The sequence below is a fragment of the Cucurbita moschata genome, unplaced genomic scaffold, assembly GCF_002738365.1.
Source record: "Cucurbita moschata cultivar Rifu unplaced genomic scaffold, Cmos_1.0 Cmo_Scf00001, whole genome shotgun sequence".
NCBI lineage: Eukaryota > Viridiplantae > Streptophyta > Magnoliopsida > Cucurbitales > Cucurbitaceae > Cucurbita > Cucurbita moschata.
In genome coordinates this window covers 1,196,563-1,216,160 of record NW_019268517.1, presented here as the reverse complement: position 1 = coordinate 1,216,160, position 19,598 = coordinate 1,196,563, and the positions used below count along the sequence as shown (strand labels likewise).

Below are 19,598 nucleotides of genomic sequence, written 5' to 3'. Positions count from 1 at the left end.
TTTTTTTTTTTTTTTTTTTTAATTATTGTTATTCATATTAATGTAATTGGATAAAAATACTATTAATTATGTTTATTAATCTTTTTTGGGTTTTTTTGTTCCTTATATGATATGAATTTTTGTATATTTCTTTTTATTTCATCCTTTATTTATTTATTTTTATATATATATATAGCATTATTCTTTAAAAAATTTGATGATTCGAATAATTTAATCTAATTAGTACAATTTAATTTTATATATATATATAATTAGAATATTTTTAAATATTTTAGCTTTGGAATTTGTGTTACTTTTGGAAATACAAATTCCATTAACATTTATGAGCTTGAAGGCTTTTGAAAATAACTTTTTCACTTTTTACCTCTTTAACTTTGTATTATTATTATTATTATTATTTTGCTGTGAAACTTTTTGTGTTTTATATATGGTTAATTTTTTATTTTCTTAATTAAAGATTTTATAATGTAAATTTTTTTATATGTTATTTATGAGATTGATTCGGAATTATTAAATAGAAAGGAAAATAATAAAAGAATCTTCACATGGGTTGCTTCCAAATAATTTGCACCACACTAAAAAAAAATGGATTTAATTTTTAAAATTTAATATATATATATATATATATTTGTGAAAAATAAGGCTTCAACATTGGTTCATCTCCGAACCACATTCTATTGAGGAATGTTTGACTTTCGAACATCTATAACAACCTTAATTTAAATAAAAAAAAAAAATTGGTGTTACTTGATTATGTCTTGACAAATATTCATGTCATACATTTAGTAATGACCAAATCTCTCGATTAAAAGTAGAGTTGTTACACATGTCTATGCACTCGATGTGTTTAACTCGTGTCCTACGAAATAAAATAATACTTTTTAATCTATATGCATAGCTTTAACGAATGACTGTAACCACTTGTCTTTTGATCATTCAATAAGAGAACTTCTCTAATAGGATATCATAGTTCTAACGGGTTGTTTTAGTTAAGAGATGAAAAATGACGTTTTGATCTTTGGAGAGACAATCTAATGTAATAGGCTCGAATTCAAATCGTACAGAAGATCAATCTCGGGAACAAATTTTGGATATTAAAAATTAGGGTTTCGGGGAAAGACGAGGAAGTAGTCGGGTCGTGTGCGGTTGAAAGGAAAGCCATAAATGTTTGGTTTGAAGTGAAAGGTGTGAAAAAAAGAGGCAAAACACAGAGACATATGATATAATGATTGTTATGAAAAAGCACCCAACACCATTATGTTTATGTTTGCCCTTAAACCAATCTTCTTTTTCTTTTCTTTTTTGTCTGCTCTTCTTTTTTCTCTCTTATTTTTTTATTACAAAAATAAATAAATAAAGGGGAATTATAATAATATTAATACTAATAAAAGTACTCTAAATATTACCAAAAAGAGATAAAGCAACAAATTTTGTTGGGTTTTAATAAATGCTTTTTCACATTTTGATTAAAAACAATTAGTTGAAAGTATGATTTTCTCTTCTCCTCAAAATTTTTACAGTTAAGAAGAGATTTTTACACTTTTATAAAGAATATTTCGTTCCTTCCTCAACCGATGTGGGATCTCACAATCCACCCCCTTCGGAACCCAGAGTCCTCGCTGACACTCGTTCTTCTCTCCAATCAATGTGGGATTTAACAATTCACACTCCTTTGAGACCCGACATTCTAGTTGGCACACCGTTTGGTGTTCACCTCCCTTCGGGGCTCAGCTTCCTTGCTGGCACATCGCTTAGTGTCCACTCTCCCTTTAATAGTCAGCGTTGTTGCAGGCACATCGTTCGGTGTCTGGCTCTGATATCAATTGTAACAGTTCACGTCCACTGCTAATAGATATTGTTGTCTTTAGGCTTTCCCTCTTGGAATTTTTCTCAAGGTTTTTAAAACGCATCTGCTGGAAAAGATTTTCACACCCTTATAAAGAATGTTTCGTTCTCCTCCCAACCGATATGACATCTCACAATTCACCCTCTTCAAGGTCTAGCGTCCTCGCTGGTACTCGTTCCTCTCTCCAATCAACGTGGGATTTTACATTTGTCAACTATATATGTATATATATATATATTGGATAATTTAATACCAAAATAACATTTTTAAGGACAAAATGGGTCAAAATTGACTCATCAATCCAATAACATAGATTTAAAAAATAAAAATAAAAAAGTTAAGAATTTGAAGTGTTCAATTTCTGACAATTTCCCCCTTTTCAAAATGGCATTTTTAATGTTATTAATAAAACGAATTGAAATTACCAAACAAATCCCACAATTTAATGTCAAAGTTTGAGGCACTCGAAACCAAAACAAAACAAAACCCACTAATTCAAAATGTATATTATTAATTATAATTAAATTTCGAGTAAATCTTATGGAGCAACGAGCATATTTTTTGAACTTTGTAACAAAATTTAAAAAATTTAAAAAAATTGTCAATATAATATTCTGGTGATGAATTTGGAGACCAGAAGACATCCCTAACTTGCACTCTCTACTTTTTGTTTCATGGAATTATTCATAAATTAATTTTATCTTCTTTTTTTTACTGAAATTGCAGAATGCACTGAATGTGATTCGAATCCTAAGTTAATTATAAAAAAAAAATAAAAATAAAAATAAAAAAAGAAGAAGAGATTTACGAGGTTATATACTTAATGTAGGAATCTTAGAAAATCTGTTGGGTTTAATGTAATTATTCTGTTGCGTGTCTGTGGATTAAGTTAATTAATCCGACATCATTAATAAATTAAGGTTTCTAATTCAAAGTTATGTCCTTTGAAATGATAAAATAATCAATGTCAATATATATCCATCCCCCTAAATCAATATAATCAAACAACACAAAATCTGGCTTTTTGTAAACGAAATTACAGTACAAGGCCATATGTTACAATGCTCATAGTCATCAAAATGTTAATGCCTCATTCCTACACGAACTCAACAACAAATACTATTGTTCGTACGCATGTCGGTTTTCGACTGTCAGGCTCTCTTTCACCCTACCGATAACGACTGAATATCGCTCCATCCTTTTGATTGTAAGTTCTATTAACAATGCTTCCAATAGTTATAACCCAGAGACGTTTAACAGAACTGATCCAAGGAGCAATGGCTGAAGTCATCCCAAAAATATCAAATACTTTGCTTCCTTAATTGGGATGAGGATCATTCATCACATCCTCCTCCCTGTGCTCCTGAGAATTATCAACATTTTTTTCATCAGATGTCGAATGACCAGAATTATGATCGGTTACGACCACCGTCGGATGTCGTTGGGCAGCTTCCGTTTCAGTAACAGACTCATCGTCTGTGGATGTTGACCCAATATATATCATACGAAACTTCTGCCCATGAGTCAGTCCTGGACAGAACCCCTGCGTGACACAACAATAAGATTCTATTTGGTAAAAGATCCTAATTCAATGGCTTGAGTTCCTCTTGGTATTTCTTTTACCTATTCAACTAATTCTCTTGCATTTTTAAATGTATAACCAACAAATAACTCTAAGGAGTATAAGTATTCATTCACATAAGAAATCCGACACGAGATGCGAATGTGTTTTCTTTGTAATATTCTAAACCAATCTACTTAAGTGAGAAAAAGAGGCTCTGGTGTGAATATATTGAGAGAGCAGTATGCACCAAGCTTAAAGCAACTGAAACAATTACCCTGATCAACCCAGTTGTTGATGTCAACTCATCAAAATCAGAGCTTGGTGGGGTTTCTGTTGAAGTCGTTCCCTCAGAGAATGAATGTTTAGCTTCTTCAACACTGGTTGCATTATTTATCGCATCAGATTCTGATTCCACTCTACTTTTACAGAAAGCCCCAAGATATGAACAATGTTCCCTAACTAGGGATATTTGAGGGGTTGCAGGCAACAAGTGGCCCTCTGTGCTAAAAACATACCTATAAAAGGAATTCATGCATAGTTGCTTTTAAAAATATAGCATGTTGTTCCATTAACACATAAAACTTAAACAGAATCTAAAACTTACTTGTATGGACCATTTTCCACAAGGTTGTCAGGGCCCGCAGCCAAGTCAAAAAGAAGCCACAAGTATTTAACCTAATCCAACGAACATTCAACATAAAGTAATAGAAGTAAAGTAATAGTTTCTTTTTCCTTTTTTCTATGTTGGATTGGGGGAAGATTCCTCACCGTTTCTGCAAGGAAGAAGCTTTCCATGTGATCTTCTTGCTTGTGAAACTCAACATCTGATATATGACAATATCCACATGGGCATCGGGCTCCATATTGCAAACTGGCGACCATGTCCCGTCCGGCATCAAGATATCTATAAAGAAAGATTTCAGGTACGTAACAATTTCTAGGAAGATGGAAAGGTTGTACACCCGAGTAAAGAAAAATATTGTCAGCATTGAACAGATTACTGGATTCCGAACCAAATCCTAGTGATTTTACTGTACGCCATCTCCAAGGAGTATTCAAGGAACAGTATGAATAAAGTTCACTCCCCCCACTCAATCAAGGAAAAAAGTTGGTGCCATAGAAAGGTAAACAAACATCAACAATCTTGACGTATCCTAGATGTTTAAGATTTCAAGCACTCGTAATATGCATTTTTCATCTTTCAAAAACAAATAACTAAGCACTCTCCTACCGAATAACTTGATGTTTTCAAAAGCAAAGAAATTAGATTAGTCAATTTTCTATACGCCCACTAGAAATGAAAGTAGAGATTAAAGAAAGCTAGTAGGCCCACAACTTTATGAACATTATGTAAATACTACGCTCCTTCTTCTACTAAAGTTTAGCAGGACCACTTTACACTAGCTCAGCTCACCTGGGATTCCTCGTGGCTTTGTAGAGCCAATAAGTGCTCTCTATTAACTCTGGACGAAGTGGATAACTTTTCTGCCCGTGCTGCAAGAATACATAATGAATTGGATAAAAGGTCATACATAGAACAAAAAATTAAATCTCAATTATAACGGATACATAGGTATTTAGACGACAACTCTACAGAAACAGGACTAGGAAAAATGTTAGTTATAAAGGTTATCTTAGGTTTATCATAGGGTTCTGAAAGGCTTACTAATGACCATATATATATACACACACACACGAACCCATGCACACAAACAGGTGGTAGATGCAGGCTTAAGAAACTGATATGAGAAGCAAAGTCACGGACATTTGATATGGATATGACATTGACTAGGCTATGCTGACGGGTTAACAAAATTAAGACATGTCCATCCTCCCTACATTTGTGAATGCAATCCAGACATGATATTTTTGGGAGCAAAAGTAGTTCAATAGATGACTTTCATTTGAAAATGCTTCCAGTTAAAGAACAAATATAAATAAAAATAACTGTCTACATTTCTTATCAAACTATTTAAACAAAGAAATTAAAGGATTAGCAGCAAGAAGATCTTAAGACATCAGTAGACTCATATCCATTATTGAAAACTAAAATACCTGGACACTTAGTGTAGCAAGATTGAAACCCTCAGGTGTAAATCCATATCTCTTCCAGACACTAAAGAATGCAGTATGTGTTCGAATTGCAGGGTCGATGTCCCCTGCCAAAACCTTTCAAGACAACAGAAGAATTTATCTAACTCTTGTTCCTTGAAGTAGAATTTAACTACAGAAAACATGATAAGCAGTTGTTATTGTAACTATAATAGAAAGCCGAAAACCTGAAGCCCTGGCCAGAATGCCTGCAAACTGTTGAATAATGGCCAGACGAGTGCAGCGGAATCCATATTTACCTCAACATACCTACATGTGTGGATTACAACATTGTTCATTTTAAAAATAAAAAGGAAAGAAAGGAGGGAACATATTTTCTTCACCATTAGACTTAGAATGCATAAGCTTACCAAGGGTCATTAAATAGATAATGCATAGCAGCCCCATATGCTTCTTGAAATATGAATAGGTACTCTTCGTCTCCAAACAAAAGGTAAGCCTAAAATCATGTATTACAAAAAAAATGACTAGTGAAAAAATTATGGGGTAATAGATTGGGATTAGCAACGCATGTATTGACAATTTGATGGCTTGTACTGCCATTGTTGTATAGTAATTTATTTGAGCTTGCATAAGGAGTTTATTGTTGAATACTAGCAGAATCAAGCATTTGGCACAATACCATAGGATGATTTCAAATACAATTATACCATAATTGCATGGAAGAAAAGACATCAAGTACAATTTTCTAAAGTTTAAGGCCTCGAGTGTTGTCCATTTAATATGAACCAGTTCCAGTGCTAAAGGAAAAATAATAGATTGATAAAATAAAAGCAAAAGAAACTTCTCATGAAAGTAGAATGCAATTCAAACTGCATAAACAAAGTATTGATGCATATTAATAATTGGATTGGAAGTGTAGAAATTGACTAAAAAGCACAAACATTTTAGTTTGGCTTGTATGCCTGTGTCCGATAATCCAACACTTGTTGGCCACGTATTGGACAATAGTTAGCATAATGTATATGCGTTAGATCTTGAGTGATAAGAGCTTGAAGTCAAAACCATCTTGAGTGATCTCAAATCCCCTCGTCTATGATTCTCGGATCACATAGATAAAATTTCTATTTCAACATGAGCATGGCCAAAAGAAAGTTTTCCTTGAGATAACAACATTACATACCAGTAACAACTATGGTACATTTATTTCCACGTTAGGTAGTTACCAACCTTCAGTAAATACTCATAGAAGGAATCAATGCTCGTACCAATACCTGCATCCTGCGAGACAAGATATGAAGAGTGGATTGTTTTTAGGATAACATGCTTTTCATTAGATCTGAAAGCAGTAAACAAGAGGGAGGATCAGACATCTTCCCCATACATACCGAAGGGACTTGAATAAAAGAAATATGAATATTTCTAGATAGTTCAGACCCGAGCTTCTAGAAGTTAAGAATAGCACTAAACCCTCAATTTCCTCCTTACTCATAGACCTATCTTCCAAACTACAATGGTTTTTTCTAAGTACAACGCCTATAATCTGACTTCTATGTGGCATTGCGTCTCATATTGCCATTTCAAAAAACTATTAAAGTTTCATATAAAAGTAACAGTATTCTACATCCTCTATCTCTCACAGCCCTTTCATTTAAGAATGGCATCAAGAAACGCCCAATATATTTGTATCCTTGGTAACATATCTACCTGAGTATTTTTCTTAACCAGACTAAAACCATAGCTAATGTCTTCATTCCAAACAAAATGTGATATATAGTAATAATTGTAAACAAACAAAGCTTCGCTAAATTAATTTCATAAGAAATGCTGAAGAAAATGTATCATCAAAAAGGGAAGAAAAAAGATTTTTTTTTTTTTTTTTTTTTTTCTTGATAAGAAACCGAGCTTTTTTCTTATACAATGGTACCTAAAGAACTAAAAGAGGGCTCCAATAAACAAGAATAAGACCTAATTGATAATTTCAAAAGACTTCAGTCACCAAGGTCCAAATTGAGGTATTAAACATAATGACTTCAGTCAACTCCTCCATAGAATGCTCAGCCCCCTCTAAAAACTCCCATACAACAGGAAAGAAGTTGCCCCAGAAATTTTCCTTCTCCCTAAAGGGGGAGAAAGCATAACCTTCTCAATCATAGCCCTAGAATTCTTATTCCAAGCTGAAGACACACCAAAAGCCCCCAAGAAATGAGACCAAACCAAAAGCAAAACTGGCAGCTCCAAAGGGTATGATCAAAGTCTTTTGACACTCCTATACAAAGGGAACCCCACTGCAACCCCCCAAAAGAAGGAAGAATGCCTCTGCACACAGCCTATAGTATTAACTCTCTCATGTAAGACCTTTCTGGAAAACTTAACCTTCTCAGTAATCTTAATCTTCCAAAATGAGGAAAAAGAATGGAGCCAGCAGGGTCTGAGGGAACACTCGAGCTGGAAAAGAGAGCTAGACAAAAAGTCTTGGGAAGGACAAGGAGTCCACAAATGAAGATCCCTCCTACCCCAACTGATATGAGAATTTCTTAAAAGAAAAGTCAAGACACCTCTAATGCCTCCCTACTAGTAAGAGAACAAAGAAACTCCAAATTGAAGGACAGAGACTCCCAAGAGGACGAGAGAATAAAGGCCACTGAATGCAACATCTAATCAGAAAGATGGTACAAATGGAGGAAAAATATGCAAAGAGAACCTCCACCACCCAAAATCCCTCCCAAAAGTAACTATCCGAGCCATTCCCAATGGGGCATTTCATGAACTGGAAGAGAGGAAAAACTGAAGAGATAGCCTCATAGGGATTTCTAAAAGATATCAAAATCCTACTACCAGAGACCCACTCTAAAGGGCAAGCACCAAGCGTGCTCACAATGATCCATTGCCACAAAGCCCGAGATTCCTGAAAGAGATACCACAACCAGTTTGCCAAACAAGCATCATTTGGAAGTCTCAGGTTGTCAATACTCGACCCACTTGCCTTCAAGGGCTGTGAAACCACCTCCCAACCTATAGGGTGCAACCCACCACTCCTCAATCCCCTCCCACATGAAGTCCCTGGTAACTTTTTCTAGGTTTTTATCATTGACACCGGTATTTTAAAAAGAGGGAGAGTATGAAAAAGAATAGGTTCCTCCGACTAAAGAGAATAGAAATCCACCCCCCATCAAAATAAAAACGTACGCACTCTATTCTTGGCAACAAAGAAAATGTTTTTCTTGTGTTGTATTTATAAAAATTCAAAAAGGGGGCATATATCCCGACTCAAATAGCTTAAAAAACTACTCTAAGAAATATTAATTACAGGTTCTGAATAATTGCAAAAATGTTTATCCAAAATGGAAAAGGAATGTGCCGGAATTTCCTCCCAATCTTGAGATTTCTCTTAAAAGATTATCATTTTCATTCCAACCATAATTCTTCATTGAAGGGATATGATGGAATTCAACCAAGCGTTTTTTTCCCAATATAAGTCCATCAAAGCATCTGCTTCAAATTACACTACGTTTACCATGAAAGGTCTAATCAGTGATGACCAATTAAAAGTATGATTAGATTGAAGAATCAGTAAGATCAGGAAATAAATTTTCAATTATCATAAACTTTCCGCCAATCTAATTGTTTCTGATACTCATGCCAGGGAAAGAGCAATGAGAACTGAAAAAAATCTTGTTGTTTGCAAATTGCAACTATGGGTATCAACAAAATGAATATGTAATGCATGTATTGTTCATTTTCATTGACATGAATGTTACCTTCTGTGTCCATTCACCTGTAAAAACATTAATATGTGCACCAACTAAGTTAAGCTTTGAACGGCGTGCCCACAGTCCACGTACTGCGTTCTTTGTTACTTGTTCAAAAACTGCATTCCGATGGCAAATGAAAATGTGTGAAATCTTATGGACCAAGTTCACTACATTTTTGGAGTTTAGACGATAGTCAACCAACTTTCTAAAATTGCCATATATGATACATGTCTACAGATACCAACCGAGTATTGAGCAACAAGACTGAGAGGCTAAGAAAGAATGGAATTAAGTTTCATCATCAAAAAAAATTGCAGAGTTCAAGGATACTTATGCATTTTACTACGACAAATAATTCAAATTATTACAAACTTGTTCAGTGGAGTCAGTTTTACTCAAGTTCTCCGGATTGATTTCTCTTGAAATAAGAACGAAAAAATATGAGTCAACGTAAATATAAAAATTTGTAGCCATCCTTCATTGGAGCAATTCATGAACACAATGTTAGGCATCCAATTGCAAATGTGTCCTCTAGGAGGAGAAAAAGGGACACTATAAGTATGACAATTGGTAAGATTTTGGGCTAGGTATGTGTAGGAATAAGAACTTGAGCAGAGAATTATTTGTATTTTTAAGGAACTAGAGTTAGAGAGAATAACTGGCCCTCTCGAATTGGTTGGGTGGCTTGCATGGTGTTCTTACATCTATTTTGATATTACTACCATAAATAATATTCTAGACACTTAGGTGAATCTGACAGTACTATAGGAGATTAATGAGAATACTATAGGAGATAAATAATCTTTTATTTTAATTCCAAAAAAACTCAAGAGAGATACCAACTCATGATAGGTAACTTCTACCCAAAAAGTATGGTAGCATGGACCCGCTGGTGTTAATTGAGTCAATTTAACAGTAAACAGCACAAATACCCAAAAAAATATGTATAAAAGCAACCAAGGTTTGCTGGAAGGAGTAGATTGCCTTTCAGCGATCAGCACCACTTCCCTTACCCCAAAAGCTCCAAGCCCCAAAAGCTCCAAGCCCCAAAAACTAGTGAATTAAGAGCTTTAAGAATCCGTAGTAAGATGCAGAAGTGTAAATAGAAAAAAATATGCAGCCACAAATTGGGTTATCTTGGAAACAATCAAGGGTCAAGACAAAAGAACGCACTTCAAGTTAAGGTCACAACACTCACTTGGATCATCCGTCAAACGGCTAAGAACACCAAATTCCAAAGTTAAGGTCCCACCACCGGCTGTTGACGTTATCTGAGAGAAACAATACAAAACCTGTATTAGAACTTCAATAAGATGAAAGATGGAATTCACAACTAAGCTACTAAATAGTTACTAGTTATCTTCATTACTTCATGGTTATCATATGCATAACCAGAAACGGTCCTTGGAAATTATACGAGGTTACTGCATGTCGCAATTGATAATCTAGTTCTTACAGTCCTCGTGTGTACTATTGTAAGGGCAGAAGAAACTATCTTCAAGCTGCGTGAATTCTTTGTCAAAACCTAGATGGATAGCATGCTCTTCTAGTTGATCATTAGACATCATGTGTATAAGGCTGAGAAGTTTTACCTTGCTTTCATGTTCATCAACTCCATACAATAGGTTAACTGATCCAAATGGAATTCCTGCAAAATATGATGCAATAGACTGTCATTAAATAGCCAACACTGGCATAGCCCAAAAAGTGCTTTTTGGCTAAGTTTCACGGAAGTAGTGGCTTGGAAAATCTGTTTTGTTTCTTGAATAATGAAACCCAAAAAACATCAGATTTAGAGTAAAATGCCCTACAACCCCATTCCATATTCTACCATAACAAACTTAAGCCTATAGGTAATTAATGTATCAGAAAATAAAAGTGAAAAGGATGCGCTAAGGTAGAACTAGAAGTGCCAAAAATGATGATTCAGTCAAGATTAGATGAGCATAAGTGATTTCCTATGCCTAGATAATTTGAAATCATTTTGTTTAGTACAAGGAAAAGGGGAGAAATTTTTATCAAATTTCAGTATGGAAAATTTGCAGAGCATAACACTACACTACAACAGAATAGTTCAGCAGCCAACCTGTAGGAGTGTCAAATGCAGGCAGTAATCTTCGAGCCAGATCCTCTGCTAAGTCAAGCAGTTGATTCTCATAGGATGCAACTTTCATACCCTATAGGGAGGGAAGGAGTCAATCAGATGCTCATTTAAAAATCAAACCACCACCCAAAAAACGTAGGTTGTACTACACACATGGCAACAATGGATAAACTAGCTACAACAAATATTGCACTGCATTAGGCATACGAAATTTGAGAATATACTATCATCACCATGGCGAAGAAAAGTTGACTAACAAAACTTTTGTGAAGAATTTGGTCTGTAATGTTCTAATTCTGTTGCTATACAAACAGTTAACCTAACAACAGGACCGCACAGTCTCACTGCATATCAAACAAGCAGAATTGACCACACCAAGAGTGGCATGTAAATATTTACCTATTGACTGTCCCGCATAAAAAATAATTCTCATATCTTATGGCTATTAGAAGCAATTTCAAAAACATATTTTGTTTTTTAGAACAAAAATTTGGTGAAAAAAGTTTGTTTAACTGTTTATTAAAAGTTGTTTACAACAAGTTTCCTTTAATCTGTTCTCATGGGTGACTAGTTTTCCAATACAAATATATATCTTCTTCCTATGAAAATCATGTGCTTGTGAGTAATGATTTTTCAAGTACACAATAACCGTAACATTTACAGACCACAACACCATTCTTCTTACAAAGTCTAATTTTCAGGAGAAAAAATTTCAAAAAAACAGTTCAAAGGCTTGCACTCAGTCTGTGATTTACCTTAGTCAACGTGTTTGTCACTTCTCAATTCAGTGTCTCAACTTTGTTGAGACTTCAGAAATGACTTTTGAATAATACTTTCACAATCATAGGTACACTATTCATGAAAATAAGATTTTAATTGACTATGAATATAGAACCTCGATTTTGTCGATTTCATCATGATTTTAATTGAAAGACAACACAGATAAAATAAAAAAAGTCAATACCGTAGTGTGGTCACTTGCAATAAGATGAGCTGAAAGTAAACCTCCAAGAACTCGAATTGTCGTCTCAAAGATAGATACTGTTTTATTCTGTAATTACAACAGAAAGGTTCTAGTTGAAGAAATAGATAACTATAGAATTACAATGGTATAAAACTGAAATGATCTTCTAATTGAGTAATACATAAAATGTTACAAACACATAATATAATACCCCATCACTTAGGAACTATTAAGTAGCCAATGCTATTGTATTCATCAATCAGGAAATCATAAAATGATCGTAAAATTTGTTAGTAAATACACAAGTGACAATTCGTAGTGGCTGGTTATCCTCCAACTCTCTTTCAAGAAACAAAGCCTATACCATAAGGGATCCCTCTTCCAAGAACTTTTGTTGAGGTTCCTTTTAGTCACCAACCACTTGCATCTCTCTCAACTGTTTTAAGTTGGAACACCAGAATTTTGACATGGGTAGCTATCTGATACTAAGATGGTATAGTCTCTATCGGAAATTACATCCAAAAAGAAACTAATTCAAATGCCTAAAGTAGAGGTCATGGACTAAGACTCGAAGACCAAAAGATCTCGGTTCTATAAAACCACATGCTGAAGAAGTTCCACAACATGTAAATTCATCACATAACTGAAGGTGACAGAAAGAGAAATTTTTAATTTTTAATATCTAATATCTAATAAGATAAATATATATATATTCAGATAATGGTCCTGTCAAAAATAATTAGACAGATTTGAAGCCTGAATAGCTAATCACGAAAGCAACCCCCACAAAAATGTACATTACTCACTATATCGAACCGAAGATTTTTACCAATCCATTCAACAGATGCAGCAAATTGTTCCCGATCACCAAGCAGGGCCAGTGTATCCAATGAATCAATCTATGACAATAAAAATGAGGGAAACAGCATCATCATTGTTCCAATATGATATCACTAAATCAGTTAACCTATTATTTAGATGTATGACATTTAACAGAAGGAATTAGCTTACCAAAGTCAAAGCATAACCACCAAGTGAATCTTCTCCTTCACACGATAGAGGTCTTAATTCGTCGAGAGGAAAAGCATGCTTCATGTATCCATTGAAAGCATGATAAAACATTTCACGTACCTACATGGCGAGTATATCTTGCTTATAAAAATCTAAAATAAATTAAAAGTAGCGAAATAGAGGCAGATCATAAACAAACGAAACTATAACAGAATATTTCAAGAAATCAAATAATTACATGATATCACTAATTCCAGATCCCGCATCCCTATCCTTCTTGTAAGAAGTTTGATCCTCCAATGCTAATTTAACAAGAATGCGTAAAAATATCAACTCGATAAAGATGACCCGTATAACAAAATATTGTTTAAAGAAAATGGCGGCAGTTCAAACGTATATTGGAGATTTATTACAAGAACAAATTCTTTCAGATATCCTAAGATTACTGATCCCAAAAAGTGAATTAAATTAGAAAAAAAGTTCAGCATTTCAATAACCAAGCAATGTAGCCCACCTGACGAGCTTACCAAATGAGAGATTGAGAATAGGTATGGCTTAAACGGTGCCGAAATTGAGGAAAGATTAATTGGTTGAGAGTCCTTAATGAATTCTGGTACGCAATTGATGATAGAGGAAAAAAGGGGAAGTAATACCAACCTCATCTCTGAGCTGTTTGGCTTCGTCGGGAGTGACGCCATCAGCTAGAGATTTTTGAATGAAAATGGGAGATGAAACTGAGAGTAAAAGAAAGATAAAGAAGATAGGGAGCCGAGTTGAAGGAGCTTCCATTAGAGTCTCTCGCCGTGGTTTTTCCTTCCGGTGCGGAGACGCCCTGAAAATCACTGTGGTTCTTCTTCTTCTTCTTCTTCTTTCGTCTTCTGTTTTATTTATTTATTTATTTATTTTCTTAATTTAAATGCATTTTCTGTGCTCCAAAATCTCAAATCTCGAGAGGATATTTGATACACCAACCCGTCTTAATAAATATTTAACAGTTTCATTACATAATTATTTAGTTTTTTTATTTTAAAAATTCATGTTTTCTCGTTATATCCTCATTTTTCTTCACGAATTTTATATTTCTTAACTAATAATATTTGTTAGAAAACTCTAAATTTTTTTTGTTTTTAAAGCTTCACTCCATACTTTAAACATAGAAATTAAATTAGGATATGGACTAGTTGGATAGAGTTTGATAAATCTTTTCGTTCAACTTGATTCGAGGGTAATATGAATAAAGTTCACAACTTAATCCTCTATTGTTTGGTCGAGTAGCGTTGTGAATGGGTAATATTTTTAGTTTTATAAAATTATATTTATCTACTATACATATTACATTAGTAGCTAAAATCTCATAAAACTCAAATATCAAACATTCACCAGTAATAATGCATGCATTACCGTTTTAATTTTCATAATAATATTAAAAGCAGTGTAGGATTATAACTCTATTTTTGGATTAGTCATTAATTACTTTAAAATATTATTGGATATGTCAATAACCAATTAGGTATAAATTGAAATTTCTGTCAATTATTAGCATTTTAAAATTCAAATATTGATTAAGACAAAAAAAAAATTGAAATTATGATATTTTAGAAAAATATTTAAGAGGAAAAATTGACTTAAAATATAGAAAAAGAACAAAAAAAAAGGTTAAAAGAATATTATTATGATAGAAATGGATAGGGCCAATGTTTTTTTTTTTTCCTTTTTCTTTCATTTTTCAATCTTTTGGAATTCTTTTGGAATTCAAATGTTGTGGTCAACCAAAGATTCTTTCATTTTTCAATCTTTTGGAATTCAAATGTTGTGGTCAACCAAAGATTCTTATGTCTTTTTATTACGGAGATGCTTAAATTGGTGTTTGGTGTATAGTATCAAAATATACCGTACATGCTTAAATTGGCGTGTAGTATCGCAATACACAGTACAACACTTACTCTCGCCCATAAGTAAGTCAACCAACTTAATTTCAGGTAACTTGTGACACATATGAGTATGCATCCACCTCGTTCTTGTAAAAAGGTTTTAGAAAATGAGATTAGGAAAAGAAAAAAAAAATTGAATAACATATTTTAACATAATTTGAGAAAAGAGTATTAAACTAACAAACATTGATAGCATATAACTATGTTAGCATATAATTCGAGTAAGAAAAATTGACAATTATGTATATCTCCCTATCGTACACTTTGAGGTAAGCTGGCAAACACATATAGCACAGACAACTTATCATAGACAAGCATATACACCAACTTCGGAGAAGTTACATGATAAAAATGAAGTTAAAATCAATTAACAATACACTATGATAGAGAGTAAAAGTGGGCTAACTCGAGAGAAGAAAACAGCGTAGTGAATGAATTGATTTTGATAACATAACTCAATTGTTGGGAATGGATCATAGGGGAATGAGCAATGTAACTATATTCATTCCCAAAGAACAAGTAATTTAAGTGGACTAGTTTCAAGAGGCCACACAAGAAGCAGCACGGAACTACATAAGATTCAGGTCCCACTACAAGTTGCAACCGTATAGAAAACAAAGAAACAACACAAAAAGAACCATAATAAAAGATCACATATCATTTCAGAACTGAAGGAAATGATTTTCCCAACTCCTCCTAGTATATATATATATATATATATATATAGTGCAAGCAAGCAAACCTCCAAACTGGTCGAGAGCAGACTTAGATACATCCATGGTTGGGTTAAAATTTCACAAACCGCTTCAGAAGTCAGGTTATAGGGAGCCGACGCCTATCTATCATGCCTGAAAAAAGGGGTTTGGACAATGAGTAGAAAGTACTTCCGCAATGAATAATTCAAGTGTGTGAGAGGGCTTTAAGCCACCAACTTAAACGAAATTTGATGGAGAAATGATGAGAAAACTAGCACAATTTTGGTTAAATTGTTATCAAACTATCCCTTAATTATAAATTTCAAGTAAATCCAACTACAGATAGATAGCACAGGAAAGGATTTTGTAATTTTTGGATGTAGAAGACAAAATTTAGAATAAAGAATACCTGCTGCTTTTTCTTTTTAGGCCTTCTCTTTCTTCGGGGTTTGTGAGCATCAGAATTGGAACTTATATTACTGCTGTGACCTGTATGAGAGTTGGAGGAACCCCTAGCCTTGAAAGAAGATCCACTTCTGCTACTTGATGTATTGCTGGATGAAGAAACCTCGGCCCTACGATTTGTCGAAAATTTTCTTAATGAAGACCCTGGTTTTGACCGAGCTTGAGCTGAACTTGGAAATGATTTGGTTGGACGGGGAGGTGGCATTAAGGCTCTGGCAGAGATCTGCTGCCTCTACATAAAATGCTAGTCAAATGAGAGAAGGATGGAAACAGATTTTGGGGCATGAGATACAAAGATTACATCCTATTACAAGACAACAGAAATCATAACTAAACCTGATGATTTCTTTCATCGCTAGACATGCCTGATGCTGCCTTGCCAGAAGTGCTGGAAGCATGTTCCCTGCAAAGAATAGAATAAACATTTAATATACCCGACCACTTGCAAAAGCAAAACATGAACAAACCGGAAGAAGAATGAGAATTCAAAGCCTACATACCTTGCACTTTTATCTGTCCATTCATCATCTGCATCTGCTTCATCACTTGAGCTACCAGATACGAAGAAATCATCCTCACTCATGTCAAGTAACCCATCATCCTCACTACCTGTCTCTGTTTGATCAATTCCACACCATTAAAAAGAATATATTATGATCTTACCAAAACAATTTTAAATTAACAAATTCATTGAATAAAAAATAAAAATAAAAAGTACCGTTTCCATGTAGGAAATAATTTTTCATTGAATGAAAGAAATTTATTAAAATGCAAAAATGATGTGTGTGTATATATATATATATGTTGGCCAGTTGCTTCGTAGTGCATAAAAACACCTATAGAGCAACCAGAATCGGCCATATACCAATATTCTAAGAAGAAACCCAACTACTAGGCAAAAAATATATATATAAGAACAAAAATATGAAAAAGAACATTAGAAGAAATGGAAAAGAAACCACCTTCTAAATCCTTTCCACTGGCTGCAGCAGCAATTAGATTGGCTTTTATCTGCTTGCGCAACTTATTCCTCCTATCAACCGTGTCCGAATCATCACTTCCAGTAAATAAAGCTAAATATTTTTCTGTTTTGGGAAAGAACTGCATTCGAACAAAAAAAAAAAACTTTCACATCTCCCATTATAAAGAATAGCGAAAAAACTAAGTATTATACTTGCCATTACAAATGTTGTAACAGCTGTCAGTTCTTCTAGGGGTAAGTGGTGAACAAAAAAAACACAAGCAAAGCTAAATCTACAATGCATACCTCCTCTAACGCAAATATTCAGCATTGTCTAACAACTTTTATTTTCATCAGAAAAATGAAAAATAGTAAATATATGCAAAATGATAGTATCTTAGAACACAATGATAGTGAAAACTAAGACATGACTATGCAACAAGTTTAGATGAACTCCCATGTATTGAAGTCTTAAATAAACGCATACATAAAAACAAGTATACATACAAAATATACAAAAACAAAAAACAAAAAAATCATCAAGAAACAACTTCCTTTGATGAATGAATGTAAATAAAAAGTTCAAAGATACAAACTCAGCACATATATTTTTAGGAAAAGGTTTTTTGACATTACCCTGACATATTCAAGATCCTCCTTCAACTTAGACAATTGATCTGCAATATCCGAATCTTGTGACTGACCAGATGGAGCACGTTGCAGTTTTTCAAGGCGTCTAATTCTTCTTTCAATTTTTCTCCTCTCTGGATTAAGGAAAAAAATAGTCAAAAACTGATGCATGCTTGAAAAACAAACCCATCAAATGACAGAAAAACTATTACCAAGTATTACCAAAAAATTTGATCTTCCTATCCCGCAAGAATATTTTGCGCTCAACGGCCAAACGAGAATGAATTTCTTGCTGTTTTCTAAGTCCTTCCAATTTCTTCTCTTGAACCTCCCTCACTTCAGCAGGCAAATTCTGGAGGGAAAAAAATGTTCAATGACCATGGAGTAAATATCGGCAACAACCACACACTGTAAACTTCGGGGTACAATATTAAATCCGTAATCCGATAAAGACTAAGCAACCTCTCGAAAAACCACACCCACATAGAAAACGTAATGGAAACCTCACTTTAGCTCTCCTAATTTTCACAAAACCTTGCAGCACATTCTTCACCTCCATATTTGAGGTTCGTAATAAGGGCACGCTAACCTAATAAAGCGTTTCAATAGAGTTCCAGGAATCTAGTTCCATACACAAAAAGGATGGCCTCAGAATCAAGTGTTACTTGATCGTAGGGACCTCCGAAGAAAAAGCACAGCAACTCAACTTCCCAAACAAAACTTTCAGCAGCCAAAAACAAAGAGAAGGAGCAACAAATGCAACAAATTAGTCTCTTCTCCAAACTCCCTAAATAGCGAACTAAAACCAGTTAAACAAACTCGAAGCCCTAAAACGACCTAGAACAGCATACAAAGGAGGAAAATAAGGAAAGAGGAGGAGGAAACCTTGCGAAGCATGCGCTCAGCGGATCGAATCTGGTTCTTGAGGGAGACGGACTTGGGCTTCTTCTCAACAGCTAAAGCCTTCGATCGGCGCGCTGCCGGGTTCACCCTGCGCTTGCCGTAGCCACCGTGGGCCATGGTTGCCCTAGACGCAGATGAGAGAGAAGGGAGAGAGTCGTATGCAGGAAAGCAAGGGTTTTGTGAAGGCTCTCAACGCCACCCCGGTGGATTCATAACACCGGAGAGGTGGACAGTGGAGACGGATATCTTTCACTCTTCCTAACTCTTCTTTTCCTTTTTTTTCTTTGGGATTTCTAGACGACCTTCTTAATTTTAATTTATGCAAAAGCCCTAATCAGCGCCTTTTTTTCTCACAAACGTTACTTATTTTTCCCACTTAATTTCCAAAATTTATAAGGGGAAAAAAAAAAATCACTATCTAAAAATCATTATCTAAAAATTCAAACAAATATTTTTTTCATTGAATCTTAAATTTTTAAAACTTCATATAGTTTTTCTCCATTAGGGATCTCGACTCTCGACTCAACAATTAGGGTGGCTAATCTTCCATTTATCTTCTATTGGTTTTATTTTAAGTCGGCTCATAAATACAATTAAAAAAACTATATGATTGAGAACCAATGGCAAGAGATTTATTATACCGAACGTAAGAGAAAATTAATCTAAAAAATGATCGATCATTATAGAAAATTGAGTACAAGAATATTAAACTCTTAA

General features: G+C 34.2%; 2 protein-coding genes across 6 annotated transcripts; both read right to left on the bottom strand.

The window, feature by feature from the left end:
• Positions 1–2,799: 2,799 nt before the first annotated feature.
• LOC111452215 (alpha-mannosidase I MNS4) lies at positions 2,800–14,188 on the bottom strand. Of its 2 annotated transcripts, XM_023092825.1 has the most exons (18): positions 13,954–13,976; positions 13,535–13,598; positions 13,297–13,416; positions 13,092–13,184; positions 12,286–12,372; positions 11,304–11,394; positions 10,810–10,865; positions 10,416–10,488; positions 9,224–9,333; positions 6,693–6,743; positions 5,873–5,961; positions 5,690–5,771; positions 5,466–5,579; positions 4,825–4,904; positions 4,179–4,314; positions 4,015–4,085; positions 3,685–3,925; positions 2,800–3,389 (listed from the first exon to the last, which is right to left on the bottom strand). In XM_023092825.1, the coding sequence occupies exons 3-18, from the start codon at positions 13,405–13,407 to the stop codon at positions 3,165–3,167; spliced, it is 1,710 nt and encodes a 569-aa protein (XP_022948593.1). In that variant the 5' UTR covers positions 13,408–13,416; positions 13,535–13,598; positions 13,954–13,976; the 3' UTR covers positions 2,800–3,164. The 2 variants fall into 2 exon arrangements, with proteins under 2 accessions (XP_022948593.1, XP_022948586.1); XM_023092818.1 differs by lacking the exon at positions 13,535–13,598 and having other exon boundaries at positions 13,954–14,188.
• A 1,450-nt stretch (positions 14,189–15,638) lies between these two features.
• Positions 15,639–19,190, bottom strand: LOC111450540 (rRNA-processing protein EFG1). 4 transcript variants are annotated; one of them, XM_023090749.1, is made up of 8 exons: positions 18,864–19,190; positions 18,201–18,330; positions 17,985–18,112; positions 17,350–17,488; positions 16,888–16,996; positions 16,724–16,790; positions 16,332–16,619; positions 15,639–16,075 (listed from the first exon to the last, which is right to left on the bottom strand). In XM_023090749.1, exons 1-8 carry the CDS (start codon positions 18,996–18,998, stop codon positions 16,070–16,072), a joined length of 1,002 nt encoding a protein of 333 aa, XP_022946517.1. In that variant the 5' UTR covers positions 18,999–19,190; the 3' UTR covers positions 15,639–16,069. The 4 variants fall into 4 exon arrangements, with proteins under 4 accessions (XP_022946517.1, XP_022946509.1, XP_022946500.1 ...); XM_023090741.1 differs by having other exon boundaries at positions 16,332–16,613; positions 16,888–17,002; positions 18,864–19,187; XM_023090732.1 differs by having other exon boundaries at positions 16,888–17,002; positions 18,864–19,186.
• Between the last annotated feature and the right edge of the window lie 408 nt (positions 19,191–19,598).

Bases quoted from the DNA above. Each gene is read 5' to 3' on its own strand.
- LOC111450540 (XM_023090732.1), bottom strand. From the start codon at position 18,998: ATGGCCCACGGTGGCTACGGCAAGCGCAGGGTGAACCCGGCAGCGCGC. The intron at 17,489-17,984 runs GTAATGTCAAAA...GTTCGAATGCAG, and splicing joins AGGATCTTGAATATGTCAGG to TTCTTTCCCAAAACAGAAAA. The intron at 16,791-16,887 runs GTATGTAGGCTT...TATTCTTTGCAG, and splicing joins TGGACAGATAAAAGTGCAAG to GGAACATGCTTCCAGCACTT.
- LOC111452215 (XM_023092818.1), bottom strand. From the start codon at position 14,085: ATGGAAGCTCCTTCAACTCGGCTCCCTATCTTCTTTATCTTTCTTTTA. The intron at 12,373-13,091 runs GTGAGTAATGTA...TTGTAATTACAG, and splicing joins AAAATCTTCGGTTCGATATA to AATAAAACAGTATCTATCTT. The intron at 4,086-4,178 runs GTGAGGAATCTT...TCGTTGGATTAG, and splicing joins GCTTCTTCCTTGCAGAAACG to GTTAAATACTTGTGGCTTCT.